Source organism: Podarcis liolepis (genome assembly GCF_965112155.1).
Source record: "Podarcis liolepis genome assembly, chromosome: 5".
Taxonomy (NCBI): domain Eukaryota; kingdom Metazoa; phylum Chordata; class Lepidosauria; order Squamata; family Lacertidae; genus Podarcis; species Podarcis liolepis.
The window spans coordinates 98,777,803-98,800,746 of record NC_139556.1 but is presented as its reverse complement, the minus strand read 5'-3'; the positions used below and the strand labels follow the sequence as shown (position 1 = coordinate 98,800,746).

General features: G+C 49.9%; 1 protein-coding gene across 2 annotated transcripts in view; it reads right to left on the bottom strand.

Annotated features, from left to right (window-relative positions):
* LOC310707164 (solute carrier family 12 member 9-like) overlaps positions 1-22,067 on the bottom strand; it is a 98,363-nt gene extending 76,296 nt beyond the window's left edge. Inside the window, exons 1-5 of one of the 2 annotated variants that reach the window (XM_083504012.1) lie at positions 21,735-22,067; positions 3,519-3,653; positions 2,595-2,732; positions 2,169-2,471; positions 1,222-1,329 (exon numbers count right to left, since the gene is read on the bottom strand). In XM_083504012.1, coding sequence (XP_083360138.1) covers positions 1,222-1,329; positions 2,169-2,471; positions 2,595-2,732; positions 3,519-3,653; positions 21,735-21,933 — 883 coding nt within the window. In that variant the 5' untranslated portion in view covers positions 21,934-22,067. Of the gene's footprint in view, positions 1-1,221; positions 1,330-2,168; positions 2,472-2,594; positions 2,733-3,518; positions 3,654-21,096; positions 21,405-21,734 lie in introns of those variants that run through there. The other variant, XM_083504011.1, reaches the window with a different exon arrangement.
* Between the last annotated feature and the right edge of the window lie 877 nt (positions 22,068-22,944).

Genomic DNA, 22,944 nt, shown 5'->3' with positions numbered 1-22,944 from the left:
ACGCCACTTGCGCATGTGCAGATGCTCAAAATGTCACGCGAATGTGCAGAAGCAGCAAATCGTGACCCGCACAGACGCGGGTCGCGTTTGCTTCAGGATGTGAACGGGGCTCTGGAACGGATCCCGTTCGCATTCAGAGGTACCACTGTAGTAGTAGTAGTAGTAGTAATAATAATAATAATAATAATAATAATAATAATAGTTTAACTAAGGTCTGCATGAAGAACGAATTCGTGACTCTTCCAACGTTCACAAGTTCTAGTTTTAGGAGAAAAGGAGAAAAATGTTCCTCTCTCCACCTTCTCTGTGACATGCATGGTTTTATGACCTGCTATCATGTCACCTTTGACTTGCTTTTCTCTAACCCAGGGGTTTTCAACCTGGTCCCTACCAGCCAGTAGTGGGCATTTCAGGATTCTAGGTGGGCGGGAGGGGGTTCTACGGCACAAGCTGAATCCTCCTTTCATCGAGGACTGGTGGGCAGTAAGGAAATTTAACCACCAAGAAAGATGGATTAGTGGGCAGTAGGTATAAAAAGGTTGACTAGGTAAAGGGACCCCTGACCATTAGGTCCAGTCGTTGCCGACTCTGGGGTTGCGGCGCTCATCTCGCTTTACAGGCCGAGGGAGCCAGCATCCAGCTTCCAGGTCATGTGGCCAGCATGACTAAGCCGCTTCTGGCGAACCAGAGCAGAGCACAGAAACACCGTTTACCTTCCCGCCGGAGCAGTACCTATTTATCTACTTGCACTTTGACGTCCTTTCGAACTGCTAGGTTGGCAGAAGCAGGGACCGAGCAACGGGAGCTCACCCCGTTGCGGGGATTCCAACTGCTGACCTTATGATCCGCAAGCCCTAGGCTCTGTGGTTTAACCCGCAGTGCCACCTGCATCCCTAAAGGTTGACTACCCCTGCTCTAAAGCAATGAGCCCCAATTTGCTGCAACCTTTCCTCAGAGGGGGGCCGCTCCATCCCTTGGATTTTGGCTGCCATCTTCTGAGCCTTTTGCAACTCTGCCCTTTTTTAGGCAAAGGGTCCACCTAGCTCAGTGCTGCCTTCACAGACTGTCAGTGTCTCTCCTGGATTTCAGGCAGGGTCTCCCCTAGCCTTAACTGGAGATGATGCCATGGAGTCAAACCTGGACCCCTTTGTTCTCAAAGCATGCACTCTGCCCACTGGGCTATGGCCCCGCCGCAAACGGCTGTGAAAAGTCTTCACCCACCTGACATGTTGGAACCTGCCATGATTCCTGTGCAGCCGTTGAACATGACGGCAAAGACGGTGCTGAAACTCATCAGGCGACCCGTTGTGTAATCCACACTGTAGTCGGCTGTGGGAGGCAGTGAAGAATGCATTTATTGAAACAGTTTGTGCGCTGCTTTTTCCCTTGGGAAAATCACAAAAAAGCGATGGTGGGACGGACTCCCTCGGGAAGTGGTGGACTCTCCTTCCTTGGAGGTTTGGATGGCCACCTGTCATGTATGATTGAGGTTCCTGCATTGCAGGGGGTCGGACTAGATGACCCTTGGGGGGCCCTTACAGCTCTATGACAACAACATAAAGGTAAAGGTAAAGGGACTCCTGACTGTTAGGTCCAGTCACGGACGACTCCGGGGTTGCAGAGCTCATCTCGCTTTGTAGCCGGCGTACAGCTTCCGGGTCATGTCGCCAGCATGACTACGCCGCTTCTGGCGAACCAGAGCAGCGCACGGAAACACCGTTTACCTTCCCTCCAGAGTGGTACCTATTTATCTACTTGCACACTTCGTGCTTTCGAACTGCTAGGTTGGCAGGAGCAGGGAACAAGCAACGGGAACTCACCCCGTCGTGGGGATTCGAACCGCCGACCTTCTGATCGGCAAGCCCTAGGCTCAGTGGTTTAACCCACAGCGCCACCCGTGTCCCCATGACAACAACATACTAGAGCCTAAAAACAGACCCCTTCAAGGGTCAAAATACAGAGGAAAGAGGTGCATCTTCAGCATCCTCTGCAAGCTGTGCCATGAAGGTGTCAGGCACATCTCTGTGGGGAGGGAGTTCCACAGCTTAGGGGCCACCACAGAGAAGGCCCTCTCTTCCTGTTTCTCTCCCCGCTCCTCCGGAGTCACAGCTTCTGTGCCCCCCGCCCCCCACAAAATAATACTTTTCAAGTGCAGAGGTGAAACTCACCAAACAAGTTGGCCTGGAGGGTGCTGTGCTTGAACCCCGTGAAAGAGGCATTGCCCTGCTCTGTGCCGTTGCCATCGATGCCCGGGGGAAGTTTCACCTTGCGGGGGGCCACCACGAAGAAACTGAGGCAGACGGTGCCCAGGACCAGCATGACGATCAGGAAGATGAGGAAAGTGGCCTTGGCGTAGATGCCAGCGCCCACGAGGCAGACCAGCAGGCAGAGGAAGAGAAGGACCGTGCCGTAGAGGAGGTCGAACCAGTAGCCGCGAGGAAGGACCTGGGTGGCGCTGCCAACGCCGCCCTCTGCGGGGACAGGCAAGGAGGAGGTCAGGGCGGGTACCTTTGCTGCCTGGCACGCAGAGAGAGGAAAACCCTGCAGTGCAGACAGGGGTCAGCATCTCCCGGGGAGATTCATATGGCACTCACCTGCCGGGGCTCCAAAGTCATCCACGACCGCCTCCACCAGCCCCAGGATGTAGAGCGCACTGGCACAAACGTTGGCCAAGAAGAACATGATGCCAATGCTGCCGCCGAATTCGGGCCCCAGTGCCCGGCTGATCATGTCTGCGCCCGGAGCGTCAAGGAGCAACATAGAAGTCAAGGGGACCCAGCGACCCTGAGAGGCAGCTAAGAGGAGGGTCTGTACTGGCACTAGCATCTACACGCCATTTGGCAGGAGATTGGCAGCCTTTGCCACCCTGGTGCCCTCCAAGCATTTTGGACTACAACTCCCATCAGCTCCTAACCAGCATGCTGGGAGTTGTAGTCCAGGAGGGCATCAGGCTGAAGAAGGCCAAACTAAGGTTTGCTGCATCCGTCACACAGACCAGTGCTTCCCAAATACCGGGTCTGCAGCTGTTGTTGGACTACAACTCCCATCATCCATAGCTAGTGGTCAGGGAGTCACAGTCCAACAAGAACTGGAGATCCAAGTTCGAGAAACACTGACATAGATAGCTGCAAAGGGGTGTGTAAAGTAGAAATTGGTGGGGCAAAAGGCCAGTGATGGCAGTGACGTCACCAACCCCGGGAAGGGTTGGAAGTGGGAAGACAGACAGGAGGGGGCTGGCTAAGGGCGGACTGAGGTTGGTGGGGCAGTGCCCCCTTTGCTCAAATGGACCAGCCGTCAATGAATCCTAGAATCACTGAGTGGGAAGGGCCCCCCGAGGGTCATCTAGACCAACCCGCTGTGAAGCCAGAATCCACAGTCCACAGGCTTTGATTCCTGATGTTGTTGTAGCACTGGGCAGCCCCGCCTGCTTGTGGCAGCCCCTGGTGCAATGGCTGTAGAGGTGCTAGGAGATGCTCTAGGCCAACCGGACTCTCGCTGGGTCTGCGTGCGAAGGATACAGTAGGCGCCACCCGCATCCAGGGCCCCGTTGGTGGAGATGGCACACACCGACAGAACCGTCAGCCCGATGATGAAATAGGCCACGACGAACATGGCCAGCGACTGGAACAGCCCGGCCTGGCCCACCACAAAGCCTGTCAGCATGGAGAGAGAAACAGAGGGGGAAATATGGAGGGTGGACGTGGCCCCAACTTTCCTGGCCTTCCCCCAGAGTTTCTTTAGGCCACTCCTGCTCTGGAACAAGAGACCCCAGGAAAGGACCTGAGTGCTAGGGCAGCCGAAAAGAAAAGCTGCCTTAAAGGCTTCCCGTGTTCCCTTACCCTCCAAGCAAGTTTTTACCCTCTCAGTGAAGAAGAGGCACAAGCCCCTTTCTGGTTTTGGGCAGCCATCCCAGGCCCCTACGGGCTCCTGACAAGCAAATACTTCATCAGAGCCTCATAAATAAGTCCACAAGTTACTGGCCTGCTTAGGGGCTCAGAGTCGCCATGATAAAAATGCAGGTTTCTAGTCCCTAAGCGAAACGCGGTTTTGAAGTTCTATCCAGGGGACTGACAAAGGAATGATCTTCCTCTCCCCTGCCAGCCGGCTTGCTTTCTATGTGGGTCATAGAGGAATAATGAACAACTTTGGTAAAATGGAGTATGACAGAATTACATAAAATATTAAGTCTAATAATAATAATAATAATAACAATTTAATATTTATACCCCACCCATCTGGCTGGGTTTCCCCAGCCACTCTGGGCGGCTCCCAATCGAATATTAAAAACAATACAGCGTCAGACATTAAATACATCCCTAAACAGGGGCGCCTTCAGTTGTCTTTTAAAAGTAAAACAGTTGTACTTAAAACTCCCGATCACCTTGGGTGACCCGGTGACTTGCTAAATACATGGCTCCTTTGTAACCTGCAGACTCCCAATTAGCCAACTAGACCAATTTATGCACGAGTTGTTGCAACACAGTAACGTGAGTCATCTTCACAGAATCCGGGAAGGGAAGCCGCAGGTTCAAACCTCGCATTCCTCTTCCGCATTCTCCTCATTGTCAACACACCAAGCGTGGGTGTCGCCCCACAGAGATCCACACGCAGAAACAGGTCCCTGCTCCCTAGGAGCTGACAATCTAAAACGGGCAATGGGAAGGCGGCGGGGGAGACATGGGAAAGGGGGGAGAGATTTAAAAGGGCACTAAAGTGACCCAATGCAGCTTTATGAACTGCATAAATTTAGTAATCTGGGGGGTGTCAGGTTATCTTGCAGACTGGGAATGGGTTCAGCAACAGGAAACCGAGGGCTGGGCTAAATATTATTTATTTTTTAGTATCTTTATTCATTCATTCATTCATTCATTTATTAGCCACCCTCCACCCTAAGGTCTCAGGGTGGGTTACAGTATGAAAAACAATGTAAAACAACTTGCAAGTGTGAAAATAAGGTAAAGGTAAAGGGACCCCTGACCATTAGGTCCAGTCGTGGCCGACTCTGGGGTTGCGGCGCTCATCTCGCTTTACTGGCCGAGGGAGCCGGCGTACAGCTTCCGGGTCATGTGGCCAGCATGACTAATTCGCTTCTGGCGAACCAGAGCAGCGCACGGAAACGCCGTTTACCTTCCCGCCGGAGTGGTACCTATTTATCTACTTGTACTTTGACGTGCTTTCAAACTGGGATCTTAGGGTGAAGGGCAGGAAGAAGAAGAAGAAGAAGAAGAAGAAGAAGAAGAAGAAGAAGAAGAAGAAGAAGAAGCCATTTTAGATCTGGTCCTAACCAATGTTGATGACCTGGTTAGTGGGGTAGAAGTGGAAGGATCATTAGGCGCGAGTGATCATGCTCTTCTGAAGTTTACTATACAGTGGAAAGGAGCAGCCAAGCATACTAGGACTCAATTTCTTGACTTTAAGAAAGCCGACTTCATAAAACTTAGGGAAGTGCTGGGTGAGATCCCATGGACAGTAATACTAAAAGGAAAGGGAGTTCATGATGGCTGGGAGTTTGTTAAGAGGGAGATAGTAAAAGCACAACGTCAGGCAATACCAATGAGACGGAAACATGGAAGGTGCCTAAAGAAGCCAGGGTGGCTATCTAAAGAACTTTTAACTGAGTTAAGATTAAAAAAGGATGTGTACAAAAAATGGAAAAGGGGGGAAACCACCAAAGAGGAATTCAAACAAATAGCCAGCACGTGTAGACACGTCACATAGAGGATGTCACATAGAGGAGGGAGAAAGGTTGTTTTCTGCTGCTCCAGAGAAGCGGACACGGAGCAATGGATCCAAACTACAAGAAAGAAGATTCCACCTAAACATTAGGAAGAACTTCCTGACAGTAAGAGCTGTTCGACAGTGGAATTTGCTGCCAAGGAGTGTGGTGGAGTCTCCTCCTTTGGAGGTCTTTAAGCAGAGGCTTGACAACCATATGTCAGGAGTGCTCTGATGGTGTTTCCTGCTTGGCAGGGGGTTGGACTCGATGGCCCTTGTGGTCTCTTCCAACTCTATGATTCTATGATTCTATGATTCTAAGAATAGGCAGCCAACACAGTTGCACCAGAATTGGCCTCGGGCGCTCAGATTGCCTTGCCTCAGTCAGCAATCTGGCTGCTGAATTCCATGTGGGGATGTCTGTGTTGTGCATGCATGAGACACAGAAGGATGTGTAGAAAACCAAGCCCTGGAGAATTTTATCACCTTGCAGTGCCTTACAGCTCTGTGAATCAAGGGATCTGTCTAAGCACCCAGGAGGCAACGTTCCCTGCCCAGAGGCAACGAGCCAAATGGGAAGGTGGCAATGTGCCAGAGGGCAAAAGCTTGGCAGCCGGAATGAAGGAAGACTTGAGACCTCCGTCCACTTCTCCCTGCAACAGTGGCAGCTAACCTATCCCCTCCAGAGTGGGGCAGCACCCCAATGTTTGCACCAGGGTTAGAAGTTAGCCAGGCACCAGGCGCATTTTGCGACTGGCACGGGTCCAACTGCGACCAACTGTGGAGATCTCTGGATGCCAGATTGGCAGCTGACATCTCCATATCCTTCCAGCTTTCTTAAGCAGGTGAGCCAGAGACCTTATTTATTGCATTAATCTCCCACCTTTTTCTCCAAGGAGTACATGGTTCTCCCCCCTTCTCAGTTAAACCCCTACAACAACCCTGAAAAGTAGGTTAAGAGGCTGCGACTGACTCCACACCGTGAGATTCCTGACTGAGTGGGGATTTGAACCCTGATCTCCCAGGTCCGGGTCCAACACTCTCACCACTAAACCACACTGGCTTCCTTCTGCTATGGGGCAGCTCTATAAATGAAGTAGGTAAATAAATAAATATGGGGAAAGCCAAGTGTCACTTTAAGAAGAATCTGATATGTTTTCCTTGAAGCCTGAATTGGTTTTATTCTGGATTGTTTTGTTTGAAGTTTTACTATGTTGCAAACTGCTTTGACAGGTTTTCTTTAAAATATAAAGCAATATAGAAATGAAACAAATAAATAAATAATGCAAAAAACAATGGTGAACATTGATGTGATGAACATAACCTCGGTTTAAGGTGCAATTTGGCGATTAGCTTATCTATCTGAGTTTCTAACCCTGGTTTGCACCACCATTCTCCTTCCTGGCTCCAAGGACCGAACACAGGTAAACGTACCCTATCACCCCAACAACAACCCTTTAAGGTAGGCTTGTCTGAGAGTAAGCGACTGGCCCAAGTTCTCCAAGGCAAGCTGGATGCTGCCCACCTGGAGGTCCACTGATCCTGGCACAACCCTCTTGGCCCACCCGCACCCAGGCTGCTGCCAGAACCAGGCCAGAACTGTCCTTTGGCTCAAGAACCCAGTCCAGATATTTGCGGATCCCAGCTAACAAGCCCTAGCAGCGTCAAACTGCTGTCCGTTTCACGCCATATCAGAGCCTCCCGGCCTCTGGGGTTTCACACGGCTCTTTCTGGAACACTCCCGCCCTTCTCCACGGAACCGTTTAAGCTCTAAAGCATCGAGGCCTGACTTATTTAGATTTATAAACTCCACCGAGTTCCCTTAAGGCCTCAGAGCTGTAAAGCAAAAACAAGGTATTGATTCGAAAACAAGCCAATTGATTTTTAAATTGAGTACATATATATCTGGCAACCGAGGGAACCGCGGGGCGGGCAGCAAGTGTGTGTGTGGGGGGGTGAATGTGCTATAAGAGACCTGCAACAGGCACCCACGACAATGACACCATCACAATCTCCATCCACAGCTGCAATGGGCTTCTCTAGCTGGGCGCTGCGACAATCCGGTTTTCCAGATTGACGAAATGTTGCTGCTTTTCAGCCTTGGGGAATGTGCCTGACACCACAAAAGAACTACTGTGAGGAAACCTTGTGGAAACCCTGTAAAAAAAAATTTTTTTGGCGGGGGGGGGGGGGGGAATTGGTCAAGAGACTCGAGGTGAAGCCACAAGTTATGTTTAATAAGCAGAATCAGGAGGGTTGGTTGGTTTTGGTTTTGGTTTTAAACGCTGATTTTACAACTCTGCAAATTAATTTGTCAATTTTGGAAACCCCATAATAAAAAGAAACAGAGGAAAACCCAAATGAACGGAAACGTGTTTTGCTCCTGGATTAAACCCTGTTATCGCGGTGGTTTCCCCATAGGAGTCACTCACGAGTTCTTATCTGCTATCCAGCGACAATTTGTTGATCAAATTGCCATAGTTCAGTATAATAATACAGTTGTACCTTGGATCTCGAACACCTTGGTACTTGGACATTTTGGCTCCTGAACACAGAAAACCAGGAAGTAAGCGTTCCGGTTTTTGAATGTTTTTCGGAAGCTGAACGCCTGACGTGGCTTCTAATTGAGTGCAGGAAGCTCCTGCAGCCAATCGGAGGCCGCGCCTTGGTTTTTGAACGGTTTCGGGAATCGAATGGACTCCTGGAATGGATTTAAGTTCAAGAACCAAGGTACGACTGTAATAATATATTTGTAAAAAAGATGGCACCTAGACATTCTGTTGTGGCAACTGTAACCTAGGTTTAAGGTGCCATTAAGTGATTAAAAAAACGAAGATTGCTTTTGAATTATGGTGCTGGAGGAGACTCTTGAGCGTCCCATGGACTGCAATGAAGATCAAACGTATCCATTCTTAAGGAAATCAGCCCTGAGTGCTCACTGGAAGGACAGATCCTGAAGCTGAGGCTCCAAGACTTTGGCCACCTCATGAGAAGAGAAGACTCCCTGGGAAAGACCCTGATGTTGGGAAAGATGGAGGGCACAAGGAGAAGGGGATGACAGAGGACGAGATGGTTGGACAGTGTTCTCGAAGCTATGAACATGAGTTTGACCAAACTGAGGGAGGCAGTGGAAGACAGGAGTGCCTGGCGTGCTCTGGTCCAGGGGGTCACGAAGAGTCGGACACGACTAAACGACTAAACAACAACAAAGTGATTAACATATATATCTGAGTTTTTAACACTGGGAGAAGATAGGGTCATGGGGCTGACCAGGAGAGCCAACCTGTTCTGGCACCACACATCACCTTTGACAGGTTTCCGAAGCAATTCTGTGCAGAAATCCTGCAAAGGGGAAGCAGGTCGTGAACCTCGTTGCTGGCTCAGCTGGCATTGGGCAAACACGCAGACCAGGAAGTGGTGCCTTTCCCCTTGCAACCGCAGGCTGGGTGTTGTGTTTGTGGAGGGGGGTGTAACTCAGCCACCCTGCCCTGACAGCCCGAGATTTCCCGAAAACCTCAGCAGCAGAGCGAAAGGAAGCCAGTCAGTGCCGGGTAAAGAAATCAAGCCACTTCTTCCAGAGCTGCGGGGGGAATTCCAAAGTGTCTCCACCCTGGGATTTTCACGCTTTCGATTTCTCTTTGGTTTGTTAGTTTTTTTAAAAAGGAAGAAGAAGAAAGGGGACTTTCATAAGATCACAGAGTTATCTGAGAACTGAGGCAGCCCTGTCATAAGGCAACATGACGAAGCTGCAAGAAGGGAGGGAAAGAGATTTGGGTCTCCTGTAACAGCAGCAAAGCGGACTATTTAGAGAGACCCCTCCATGTGTCTCACCTGACAGGGAAGTTCTGCTGAGCAAGACCCACTCATTTCAAGGGAGCTTTTGCAAGAGAACTTCCCAGTTATTAGCGGGGAGGGTGGGGGGGACCAACTGGAATTTCCACTGCAAGCACCGAAACGCCTGGGACCATTTCCCCATCCTAGACCACATATAAGTCTCTGCCGTGTCCCACAAAATCACTAGCACAAAATAAAAGTCCACCTTAAGTCTCCAAACGGTAATTAGTTTATCAGCAGAACAAATCTCTTTCTTCATGCCTCCTGATGCAAACAATGTGAAGGAATCAAGTGAGGTAGTTTTCTTTTTGTTTTCTTTTGTTGTTTTTAAGATTTTCTTGATTTACAAGGATTCGACCACTTCAGCCCACAGGTGGGAAATAGGTTGCGTTTTTTTTGCAAAGGGTCCCGTTTTCCAAAAAAGAGAGGGAAAGAAAACGCCTGCAAGTAGAAATCTAGCAAGGCAGGGAACAAGCTAGGCAAGAACACTTTTCCTTAACGTACTCTGAAGTGCCACATCCCACAGATCAGGCCTATCGCTGCGATGATCATAAAGGTAAAGGTAAAGGGACCCCTGACCGTTAGGTCCAGTCGTGGCCGACTCTGGGGTTGCGGCGCTCATCTTGCTTTATTGGCCAAGGGAGCCGGCGTACAGCTTCCAGGTCATGTGGCCAGTATGACTAAGCCGCTTCTGGCGAACCAGAACGCCCTTTACCTTCCTGCTGGAGCGGTACCTATTTATCTACTTGCACTCTGACGTGCTTTCAAACTGCTAGGTTGGCAGGAGCAGGGACTGAGCAATGAGAGCTCACCCTGTCGCGGGGATTCAAACGCCGACCTTCTGGTCGGCAAGTCCTAGGCTCTGTGGTTTAACCCACAGCACCACCTGCGTCCCTGCTATGATCCTAGGATGAGGATAAAAAGGAGAGACAAGCAGAAAACTCTCAACTTCTCCATGGCCAGAATGTAGCCTATGCTGTTCATGGAGTCACTCCTGTGGCTCCGCCCACTTTTGCCTCTAGCCACGCCCCTGACTGGCATGCGGCCCCCACAAGTGGGAATGGGGCCCTTCAGATGGAAAGGGATTTCCCTGCTCCGGTTTTGAACAGAACAAATACCAGAGCTCAGCTATCCCTCCCTAGGTATCAACACCTCCCATTGTTTCCCAGATCTTTTATTTAAAGTATTATTTATTGCTTGAAGAAGCGGAGCATCCTTGCTGAGGCCATGTACATGGAAATTGCCTTTGCTCTAATTAATCCTGAATCAAGGGCACCACTGGTGTCACAGGCCCTGGCTAAGGCAGCCCCCAAGCTGTATATTCTGTCCCACAACGGAAACTGGAGATAGTGCTACTTGCAACTCAAGGGAGGAAAAGGTTTCTGCAGGCAGATTTTGCAAGAGGGATGACCCTGATTGACCTCCGGATGCTTCTGGGGGAAGCTAAAAGCGATCGAGAAAGGATGAGCAGAGAAAATGGATTTGAGCCTTGCGGAGCTCGTGGGCTGTGGACACAGCTTTAAACTGTCCCCAGCTGCCCTGAGCAAATCTGTGGAGGGTGTGCCCCCCCCACACACCCCGCCAATCACATGGACCTGGCAAAGCGAGCTGCCCAATTTCTTCCTTGCTAGGGGGAGGAAACTTGGGCACGGACTCTGCCCTCTGCTCAGAGCTGGCTTTCGCTGCAAACAGAGGATCCCAGGATAATGAGCGGATCCTGAGTCATAAGGAAGATCAGGACAGTTCTGAAAGAACCCTGTGTCCTGTTTTCCCCCCCCCCCCCACGGGGTTCAGATCTAAATATTTGAGAATGCTTGCAAGGGAACGCAGGGTGTAACTGCACGGCATCCCTGGCCTTTGTTAAGGCTGGCATATACTATCAGGCTGCACAGATCCCGGATTAATTTCTACAGTATCCTATTACTATTAGTTTCTCCTTGATTAAGGCTGCGGTCCCATAGACACTTGCCCAAAGTATATTCCCACCAAATTCAATGGAACTGCAGTCTTTTTTATATACATAAAAAAGGACAGTCTGAGCCTGTTAGAACATGCAGAAAACTGGGGGGGGGGGAGGATCAATTATTCAAAATGAACAACTTTTTGCAGACTTGTATAAGGGATATAGGAAGTGGTGCAGGAAATTGAGCTTTTCTTGGAATAGAATTCATTTTACCTTCACCACAATTAACACACACACACACAAAAATTGTTATATTCAGGCTCTTTGCTCTGCATTCTGTTTGTTTTGCTTTCTGGTCCTGCACAGGACTCCCTCAACCAGCAGTTGTTGTTGTTGTTGTTTTTAAATAAACAATAAGCTTATTTAGAATAATAATTAACATAATGTTGCTGCAAGGTTTAAAACTTAGCTGGAGAACAAAAAATTGGCAAGAGAGAATCTTTCTACTTCAATAGGGTGGGGTGGGGCGCGGTGGGGGGAGAGAGAACTGTGGAAGACACTGAAATCACAACTGGTTGCCACAGCTGACTTTTCATATGGACTAGAAACTTGATTTGCTTAGGAAAGCTGATGCTCCAGATTCTGTGCCCAATCCCAAACTGAAGACTGCATGCGCACATGGTGGGACGACAGAACTGTAGAGCATATTGGAGACTGCAGTAACCGCGTGCTGAAAAAGCAGAATTGAAGCGTTTCAATGAGCGATGAAGAGGAGGAAACCAGATCTGAATCCCAGAGTACTTCTAAACCAAATGCAACGAAGAGCAAAACTACCAAGCCCAATCTGTGGGAACTGAAAGGCTTTGAGTCCTAAGTCCTTGCCCCACCAATCACCCACAACTTCAAATCCCCAGTCTGCCCCACACAAATCAGACAGGTCACAAGTCAAAATCTTAGCAACATAGAACTGTTGAATTGGAAGGTACCCCAAGGGTCATCTAGTCCAACCCCCTGCAATGCAGGAATCTTTTGCCCCTTGAACCCATGACCCTGAGATTAAGAGTCTCATACCCTACTGACTAAGCCTAAATGGGTATTTGCAAAAAAGACTGTTCAGATTACTCAGATTACTCAGGCAAGAGAAGCAAGCCAAATGATGGCAGTCTGCTTCCAGGACAAAGAGCCTACATTTCAAACAATGGAGCAGCTTACAAATAGACTTATATTTCAAATGAATTCAAAACCATCTGCCTTGTTTTGAATCCTACACTAGCACTTCTTCAGAGGAGAGCTGGAGCATCTGCTCTGCATGAAGAAGGTCCCAATCCACAGTATCTCAGGTAGGACTGGGAGAGTCTCCTTCCTGAACCCCCAGAGAGATGCTGCCAGTCAAAGTGGACAATACTGAGGTAGGTGGACCAAGTCTGACTCAGTGTAAGGCACTAAGGAAAGGCTGAAGACTGAACACGGGAGATCGCTTAGTGAAGGAGGGGAAAACGTGATCCAACGTCTTCCTTTCTCCCTCCTAAGAGATGCTTCCATGTCTTGCAGGCCTGCCTGATTGCTTTCTCATGGGCAGCCATTTGTCGTAAAAAATAAATGTGACCTGGGTAAAGCAGATACTCCACCTGTTGCCGTCTCAGATGGGCGCACGGCAAGAGACTCCGAAATACTGCCTGCCCCTCCAAAGAGAGAGGGAGGCCAGCAACCCTTCAATCATTTGCCTCTCACTTAACAGAAATAAATCTGAAATCTTTTGAAACATGCAAACAACATCAAACCGATTTAAGTGCTAACTGTCAGTGACGGTTGCTGCATCTAGATTTAGAGTCCAGCCAGACACACCAATGTGCAAACTTCATGCTTTGGCGCAAACGTTTTGAACTCTTGAAAACACATTTTAACAAGAGCCATTTCGATCTAGCCCTGCTGCACTGCTTCCGTTGCTCTGAGCGTGCAAAGAACTCGACATATAATCGAAAGCATATTTTGAAACACACACATATCCTCACTGCCACCATTTCGGCAACTTTGTGCCTCCCAATTTAGAGGACTCCCCAAGGCCAGGAAAGGCCTCAGCCAAATCGAACCAGAAAGTCTCTTGCAGAAGCCACAAGGCTTTTGCTTCAGCTGCCAACAGATTAACACGGCTACCCTCTGGAAGTCGTTTCTGCAATTCGGCGCTCGGGTTTGGAGGGAGAAATCTTCCACATTCTCCAGGTGGTGGGATGTATGTCGGTCAGGTCTATGCCAGACACTCTCTCTACAAGTGCCCCCCACCCCCTACTTTCCAGAGTTGGGCTCTTGAAGCTGGATTACTTTTGGGGTGCTACTGCACCCACAGAGTTGGAAGGGTAATCCAGTCCAACCCCATGAAATGCAGGAATGCACCAGTAATGACAGATGTGGACCCTGCGGGGGGTGGGGCAGGGTCTGTTCTGGAGCTGTCAACAGGATCCTAGCCATGCTAACCTCCAACACTGGACGTGCTTGAGAGAGATCTATGGAGGCCAGATCCACCAATGGGCATTAGCCGTGCTGGCTAAATGGAACCTTCACATATAGAGGCAATGTATCTCTCAATAAGGGATGCGGTGGCACTGTGGGTTAAACCACAGAGCCTAGGACTTGCTGATCAGAAGGTCGGCGGTTCGAATCCCCGCGACGGGGTGAGCTCCCGTTGCTCGGTCCCTGCTCCTGCCAACCTAGCAGTTTGAAAGCACATCAAAGTGCAAGTAGATAAATAGGTTCTGCTCCGGCGGGAAGGTAAACGGCGTTTCCGTGCACTGCTCTGGTTCGCCAGAAGCGGCTTAGTCATGCTGGCCACATGACCCGGAAGCTGTATGCCGGCTCCTTCGGCCAATAAAGCGAGATAAGCGCCGCAACCCCAGAGTCGGCCACGACTGGACCTAATGGTCAGGGGTCCCATTTATCTCTCAATAGCTGCTGCATGGGGAAACTCAGGAAGGAAGGGCTGTTTCTGTGGTCTTCCCAAAACATCTGGCTGGCTACTGGGAGAAACAAGATGCTGGACTGAACAGATTTTTGTGTGCCTACGAGACGGTGCCTTAATCCAGTTGTGGTTCCAGCCCAGAACTTACAAACCACATCACCTCTCGCACGGCCACCCTGCACACTTAATTAACACCGAGTTGCAGCCTGAGTGCTCCATTACAGCTGCAGAAAGGTATTAATCAAGACGCAAGGGGATATAACGACTGGAGTGACCCCAGCTGGCCCAAAGCCCAAGAAGAGCGAAGGCTTATTACGGCCAGCACTTACGGGCTCGCTTCCTTCATTTTCCCAGCTGCCACAACCATTTCTGAGAGAAAGCACTTTGCGATCGAACATCAGGTGTGTGTTGGGGGGGGGGGGAGCAGGGACATTTGCTTCCGCTCAAGCGGACTGAAGAAGCAGGTCCCAGCAAGAGGGGATCATAGAATTGTTGAGTTGGAAGGGCTCCCAAAGGACATCTAGTCCAAGCCCCTGCAATGCTGGAAAAATAGCTAATAATAATAATAATAAATTTTGTTTATACCCTGCCCTCCCCAGCCAAGACCGGGCTCAGGGCAGCTAACACCCAATATAAAACAACTGATCGAAATACAACTTAAAAACCAAGATTAAAATACAACATTAAAACATTAAAATGCAGCCTCCTTTCAGTGGAAACTCAAATCAAAAACTTTTTTGGGATAAAAACATCAAGTCTTCACCAAGGCTAGCTACCCAGACTGGTCCTAAATGGGCCAGAAAAAAGCCAGGGAAGTCCCCAAAGAGGAGTTCCATCACAGAAGGAAAAAGGAAAAAAGAAAGAGGGGGGGAATCAAATTCGCTCCAAGCCAAAGGCCAGACAGAACAACTCTGTCTTACAGGCCCTGCGGAAAGAAATCAGATCCTGCAGGGCCCTGGTCTCATGAGACAGAGCGTTCCACCAGGCCGGGGCCAATGTTGAAAAGGCCCTGGCTCTGGTTGAGGCTAATCTGACTTCCTTAGGGCCTGGGACCTCTAGGGTGTTGCTATATATGGACCTTGAGGTCCTCCGTGGGGCATACCAGGAGAGGCGGTCCCGTAGGTACGAGGGTCCTAGGCCGTGAAGGGCTTTAAAGGTCTGCTGCCTTGTGGGATATCTTTGGAAGAAGAAAAGGCTAAGGAGTAAATCAGAGCTATCCAAACTGCACGTCGTGCCACGTTACTGTGTCGGCTGCAGTGTGTGGTTGTGTCGTGTGAACACTCCCCGAGTTCCTCCCGGGGCTGGAAAGGAGTTAGTTTACCCTCCGGTTTGCTAGTAAAACTGAATTACTATGTCGTGCGAAAGAAGAATGGCAGAAAAAATTAATGGATTATGCAGAATTGGACAAAATGACAGGAAGGATTCGAAACCTGCAGGACCAGAGATTCACAGAAGATTGGAAGAAATTAGATGAACTATTTGAAGAGCAACTGTAATCAACAAATTACGCTGGTAGGACTGCAAGAAGTTTTGTAAGGAGAAATCTATGAAACGTTACAAAGTAGAAAAAGAATAGAGATAACAGTTATGAGATTTAAATGTCATAGGGAAAGTAAGAAATGTATACTAAGAGATTAGACTGGAAAATTTCCAGATGAGATTGAGGGAAGTCAAAAAATTGTATAAGATGTAAAAGCATGTTTAATTACTGTTGAAAATGATATGTTAAAAAACTAATATATATATATATATACACACACACACACACACACACACACACACACACCGTATTTTTTGCTCTATAAGACTCACTTTTCCTCTCCTAAAAAGTAAGGGGAAATGTGTGTGCGTCTTATGGAGCAAATGCAGGCTGCGCAGCTATCCCAGAAGCCAGAACAGCAAGAGGGATTGCTACTTTCACTGCGCAGCGATCCCTCTTGCTGTTCTGGCTTCTGAGATTCAGATTTTTTTTTTCTTGTTTTCCTCCTCCAAAAACTAGGTGCGTCTTGTGGTCTGGTGCATCTTATAGAGCGAAAAATACGGTATATATACACACACACACAGACACATAAAGAATTACTGTGTCGTGAAATGACGCATGTCTAAAAAGTGTGTCACCAACATAAAAGGTTTGGAAAACTCTGGAGTAAACCATACACAAATCTGGAGTGCAGTCCCTAAGACGGTTGGATGGCTCCTTGGACGCCTCCCTCCAGCAACTCCTGCAGCCAAGCTGGTGCCAAATGTCTTGCTCTGCTGTCCTTTGGACCCCATCAGGGAGGGCAGCCCAGGACCCCCAGGCACATAGCTCAGGTTTGCACCACAGAGAGGTAACTTCAATGCTGCTAAGGCAGCAGTTTGACTTTGCCCCCGGAGGCACACTCCATTGTCTCTCAAGACAGACGGATGCCAACGACGGCTGCCTATTCTCTCCCAAGTCCAATTCAAGCTGCTGGGTAAAGGCCCAAAGCCCATCCCTCCCCAACCTGGTGCCCTCCAGATGTTTTGGACTACAACATCTCCACCAATCCCAGCCTGGTTCCCTGCAGGCGCTTCAAATTCGCTGCAGGCGGGTAGGCCAATGAGTAGTATTTATAGCCCAGAACAGAGGTGGGCATTTGAAAAGGGGTTAGGTAGCCATTACTGCAATAACATGAGTGGGGCAAGTTCAGAAGAGGCAGCAGCCTTGGATTGTATGGCGACCAAAGGAGAGACCAAAGCAGAGGTGCTGCGGTTGTTTGTAAGGGTTTTGGAAGAGGAAAGTAGAAGTTAACTGCTAAAAGCGTGAGAGTATTAACAGAAGAGGGGTCTTTGTGGGGCATAGACCAGTGTTTCCCAACCTTTTTTGGGCAAAGGCACACTTGTTTCATGAAAAAAATCTCGAGGCACACCACCATTAGAAAATGTTTAAAAAATTAACTCTGTGCCTATATTGACTATATATAAAGTAATTCTCTTTAATAGGAATCAAATAAACACAAAGAAAGTATTTTACATTGTCTGGTTTTGTTTTTAACAGAAATGATTGTGCGTGTTTTTGGTACTCAGATACCTGTTGGAGCACCCCTCCTGCTATGTGCCAGGCTGGCAGCTAAGATTTATGGAGGGGTCCCTCCTCCTGGTCCCACTCCTGTGCAGTGTGTGTGTGTGTGTGTGTGTGTGAGAGAGAGAGAGAGAGAGAGAGAGAGAGAGAGAGATTTATTTCTCTGCATTTTATTTTATATATTTTGTTATTAAGAAGATAATAAAAACTGAGGTATAAAAATGTCAGAATAAATAAATAAATACAAATCTTGAAGCTTGTCATTCTAAAACTTAAAATGGTCACTTTTTCCAATAGAACAATTCTTTCCACTCTTACTATTTACTAGGTACCTTTGCCATTGCACTGAGGATCATAAGAGACTGAGTCCGAACGAGGAGTGATGTGACAAGAATGAAGCAAAGGATATTTACCATATTGGCACCAGCACCGCACAATACCTGCCAGGCTCAACTCCGGTCTCGCGCTGCCGCTTCCCGCGCTCTCAAGGCCCCGGGAGGAGGAAGGCGTGAAGGGAATCCCGAAGGCGCGAAAACCTCGCGCATGCGCAGGCCTTCCGCCTGCGACAGCCCAGTAGGCCGGCCGAAGCGAGCTAGCGTGCGGCAGAGCGGCGATGGGATGTGGGAGGGAGACCGCTCGCCGCCCCGCGTGTGCCTATGTGGGGCACGTTACAGCCCCGTGACGTCAGCGCCACGCAGGCAGCCAGGCAGGCAGACGGCGAGAGCCCCGTGCTGGGTGGCCTCTCCTCGCCGCCGCCGCCCCGCCTCTCGCCGCCCGACTCGCCCGCCTCCCTCCCACGGCACATCAGGCAACATCTCGTGGCACACTAGTGTGCCGCGGAACAGCGGTTGAAAAACACTGGCATAGACCACTCGTGCAGATAGTATGAGAGCTGAATGTGATGATCAGGAACCCAGGAGTAACACTGTATTCCAGGCGCCAGGTCAGAAAAAATGCTCTAGGGAGTAAGGCTAGAGGGTGCAGCTGAACTCGAGGTCCCTGCAAGGCAGGCTTTAAAGAGTGGATATGGGTCTTGAACAGGGGTCAGCAACCTTTTTAAGGCCTGTGGGCCGGTCCACCGTCCCTCAGACCATGTGGTGGGCTGGACTATATTTTGGAGAAAAAAATGCACAAATTCCTATGCCCCAGAAATAACCTAGAGATGCATTTTAAATAAAAGGACACATTCTACTCATGTAAAAACAAGCTGATTCCCGAACCATCCACGGGCCAAATTGAGATGGCGATTGGGCCGCATCCGGCGATTGGGCCGCAATCCTTAGGTTGCCTACCCTTGGTCTTGTAGCAAAGTGATTCTCAGAGGGTGTGGCAGGAGAGGGTGGCAAGTGCGATGGGAAGATTCAAGGGCCATCAAATAAACATTTAAACATTTCAGTGTGGCATTGTATACTATAGTATGACAATATCTTTTTTATCTGCCAAATATGGGTAGATATCTTTCCAAAAGGAGAGCAAGAACGTCAAGTGATTCAGAGAAAGACCAGACAAGAGAAAGGCTTCTTTGTGTTGCTGAGATGGTGAGAGTTGCCAGCAAAACCAAGCTCATGCCTCTCACTGACTTTGTATGCATCCTTAAGGTACATAAGAGTTTATATGGGTAATTATATTCTGGAAATGATTTATGCTCTTATGTAGCTGCATTGTTTTATACCTTCTGGATGTCCTGTGATCATAAGTTAAAGGACCCCTGGACAGTTATGTCCAGTCAAAGGCGACTATGGAGTGAAGCGCTCATCTCACTTTCAGGCCAAAGGAGCTGGCGTTTGTCCACAGACAGCTTTCTGGGTCATGTGGCCAGCATAACTAAACCACTTCTGGCGCAAGGGAACACCGTGACAAGAGCCAGAGCGCATGGAAATGCCGTTTACCTTCCCCACTGGAGCGGTACCTATTTATCTACTTGCACTGGTGTGCTTTCAAACTGCTAGGTTGGTAGAAGCTGGGACAGAACAACGGGAGCTCACTCCGTTGCAAGGATTCGAACCGCCGATTTTCCAATCGGCAAGCCCAAGAGGCTCTGTGGTTTAGACCACAGCGCCACCCATGTCCCTTACTTTACCTGTGATCATATTATAAATAGTTGTGTTCTATGTTTACACTGCCACAAGTTGTTGCTTCGGCCCAGTATACCTGAAGGAGTGTCTCCACCCCCATCATGCACTGAGGTCCAGCGCCGAGGGCCTTCTGGCAGTTCCCTCCCTGCGAGAAGTGAGGTTACAGGGAAAGAGGCAGAGGGCCTTCTCGGTGGTGGCGCCTGCCCTGTGGAACACCCTCCCACCAAATGTCAAGGATATAAACAACTATCTGACTTTTAGAAGACATCTGAAGGCAGCCCTGTTTAGGGAAGTTTTTTATGTCTTATGTTTATTATTATTATTATTATTATTATTATTATTATTATTATCATTAATTCTGTTGGGAGCCGCCCAGAGTAGCTGGGGAAACCCAGTTGGATGGGCGGGATATAAATAATAAATTATTATTATTATTATTATTATTATCCAATGTATTTCTTATCAATGAAAAATTCGGGGTGGCACAAACAAGTGTGGTCCAGAGAAAAAAGTTTGAGAACCACTTCCTAGGGTGTTAAGGAAGCTGGCATTTGGTGGGGTAAGTTGCCAGGCTAGTTAAAAGGCCCCATAGTAGGGCACTGATGTGTTGGGTTAGTGTAGGAGTTAGGACCTTATGAGGACTTATAAGACTTGGTTAATTATAAGGTGCTGTTGGGCAGGGTGCCCTGAAGCCAAGAGGAAGTCAGCAGACAGTCACTAGGATTTAATTCTCACTGCAGGAGTCAGCTCTGATCTGTTCCACTCCAGACAGCAGAGCTGTTGGCAGGGAAGTAACATGACCAAAAGCAGCTCCATACATAAACGATAACCCCTGCCCATAGAAACCTAGGATGACAGGGAGAAGGGTTCTAGCCGACATTGCTCCCTGAGATGCTAGCTTTTTATGAACAGGGGGCGTATTTTGATATATTTGGATATATGAGGAACATCTATAGAAGCCCTCACCTGGACACAGGATTATTGCCTCAGGGAGAACCTGGCTTAAACAGGAAGGACAACAAGTTCAGGGGAAGAGGCGGCAACCTCTGCACAGACTGAGCTTTAAAACAGATGTGAAACAGTATTGGTCATGTTTATGTAGGCGCCAACAGAGCCTTCATCTCAAGGCATCTTCTCACCAGCAGCAGGGAATCCTGTGGCCTAGGATATTACTGGACTCACATCAGTCCTGGAGGGTCCCACCTGTCCAGTCCCTGCTGTACAACATCCCTGCAAAGCAGGCCGGCCCTGTTCCCTTGCCACCCCAAGGCAAGTTTCCAGCGAGGGACTGGAGATCCCTGGCTCACCTAACGCCTACAGCGGCAACTATGAGGATTGAACCAAAGGGCTGCTCCCTCCCCCGGTTCTCCAGCTCTGAGAGCCAGGTTTCCTGAGCATAGGCAAAGTGCGAGCGCTTCCCCGCCGCCTCCAAAGTGAGCTTTCCGGGCCAGGCGGCTTCTTAAGACGCGATACGATCTCCGCCACGCGCGCTTATCTCGATTTTCGAACTAAATAATAAAAGTAGCAATACTAAGCCAGATTCCTCCAGCCACGCTGCGAAAGCCCCACTCACCGAGGCGCAGGAAAAGCACCACGCTGAACATGGAGAGCAGCGTGGGCACGACGACGCCCAGGAAGGTGGGCAGCTTGCGCGCCCCGGCGGCCCTGGCGGCGGACGGCTCCGCTTCCACCGAGACGCTGCTGCAGAGCCGGTAATTCAGCAGCGGGCTCCGCTCCGACGGCCCGCCGGAGCCTCTCGCGGGCCGGGGCATGGTCGCGGCTCGCTCCGACGGCGCTGTGGCGCGCGGGACCCGACGGGACGGGACTACGACGGCCGGCCTTGCCGCCGGCACCTCCAGGGCGCAAACCGGCCCGCCCCGACGCGCCGCCCCCGGCGCCGCCCCGATCCCCGCCTCCTGCCTTGACGGGCCGGAGCGAGCTCGGGCTGGGCTGCTTCTGCTGGGGAAGACAGGAGGGGAGCCGGGAGCGGCTTACTCGGGAGTAAAAGGTCTCTCCCGAAAGCGGAGCTGCTTGCCTAGCGCGGAGGAGGCAGAGGGAAGCCGCCGCCCGAGCCACCTCCACGTGCACGCACGCACACAGGCACGCACGCAGGTCTACTCGGGAGTAAGTGGTTCCGCGAGAACCGGAGGGTTTCTGCTCCGGATCGAGTGCAGCAACCCCCCGCGCTCAGTTTTGGATGGGTCGACTTACTCCCGTGCAAAAGCGCATGATGGGGACTTTCGCTCCGTGCACAGTCCGCGCTTAAGGGCAAAGTCCTAACGGCAGCTCGAGCCTGTGCGTGTTTACTGGGAAGGAAATTCCACAAATTAGGCACGTGTGCGTGCGTGTGTGTTACTTCCGAGTAAACCTGCACAGGATCCGGCGGCCTGGCTCCAGAACTCTGTAGCATCGGAATCGGTGCCGGGGCTTACTTCCGAGTAAACAGGCGTAGGCTTGATCTGCAGCAAAGGTGTTCAACCTTTCCCGCTGGACACGTGTTCAACGTGACATTAAGGCTTTCCCGGAAGTCATCGCTTTTAAATAATCGGAAGCGCACGACGGTGAAAATGGAGATGGGTGCATTGACCCATTTCTGCACCTGCATGATATATATTTACCTGGGAGGGCAGGGATCCCATCTCCGCTCAGGAAGGAGGCTTACTGGGTAAGCCTGGACGAGTCACTCTCCTTTGGCCTCGCCTACCTCACAGGGTTGTTGTGGAGGATAAACTGGAGAGGCCAATTCTGAAAAGGAAAGGTGGGATGTTGTTGTTGTTTAATCGTTTAGTTGTGTCCGACTCTTCGTGACCCCCTGGACCAGAGCACGCCAGGCACTTCTGTCTTCCACTGCCTCCCGCAGTTTGGTCAAACTCATGCTGGTAGCTTCGAGAACACTGTCCAACCATCTCGTCCTCTGTCGTCCCCTTCTCCTTGTGCCCTCCATCTTTCCCAACATCAGGGTCTTTTCCAGGGAGTCTTCTCTTCTCATGAGGTGGCCAAAGTATTGGAGTCTCAGCTTCAGGATCTGTCCTTCCAGTGAGCACTCAGGGCTGATTTCCTTCAGAATGGAAAGGTGCAGTGGCGTAGCGTGGGGGGTGCAGGGGGGGCCGGCCGCACCGGGCGCAACATCTGGGGGTTAGGGTTAGGGGGTGCAAATCCACGGGTTAGGGGGCGCAAATCCACGGGTTAGGGGGCACAAATTACTTGCCTTGCCCCGGGTGCTGACAACCCACACTACGCCACTGGAAAGGTGGGATAGCAATGTCATAATAAAGTAATGCAAAGCATGCGTTTTGGAAAGCAGGTGGCATTAGATTCAGGGGGGATTCTTTTGCTGAGATTCCTGCTTTGCAGGTGTTTGACTAGATGACCCTTGGGATCCCTAGCAACTGTACGATTCTCTGTGATTTCTGTCGGAGTA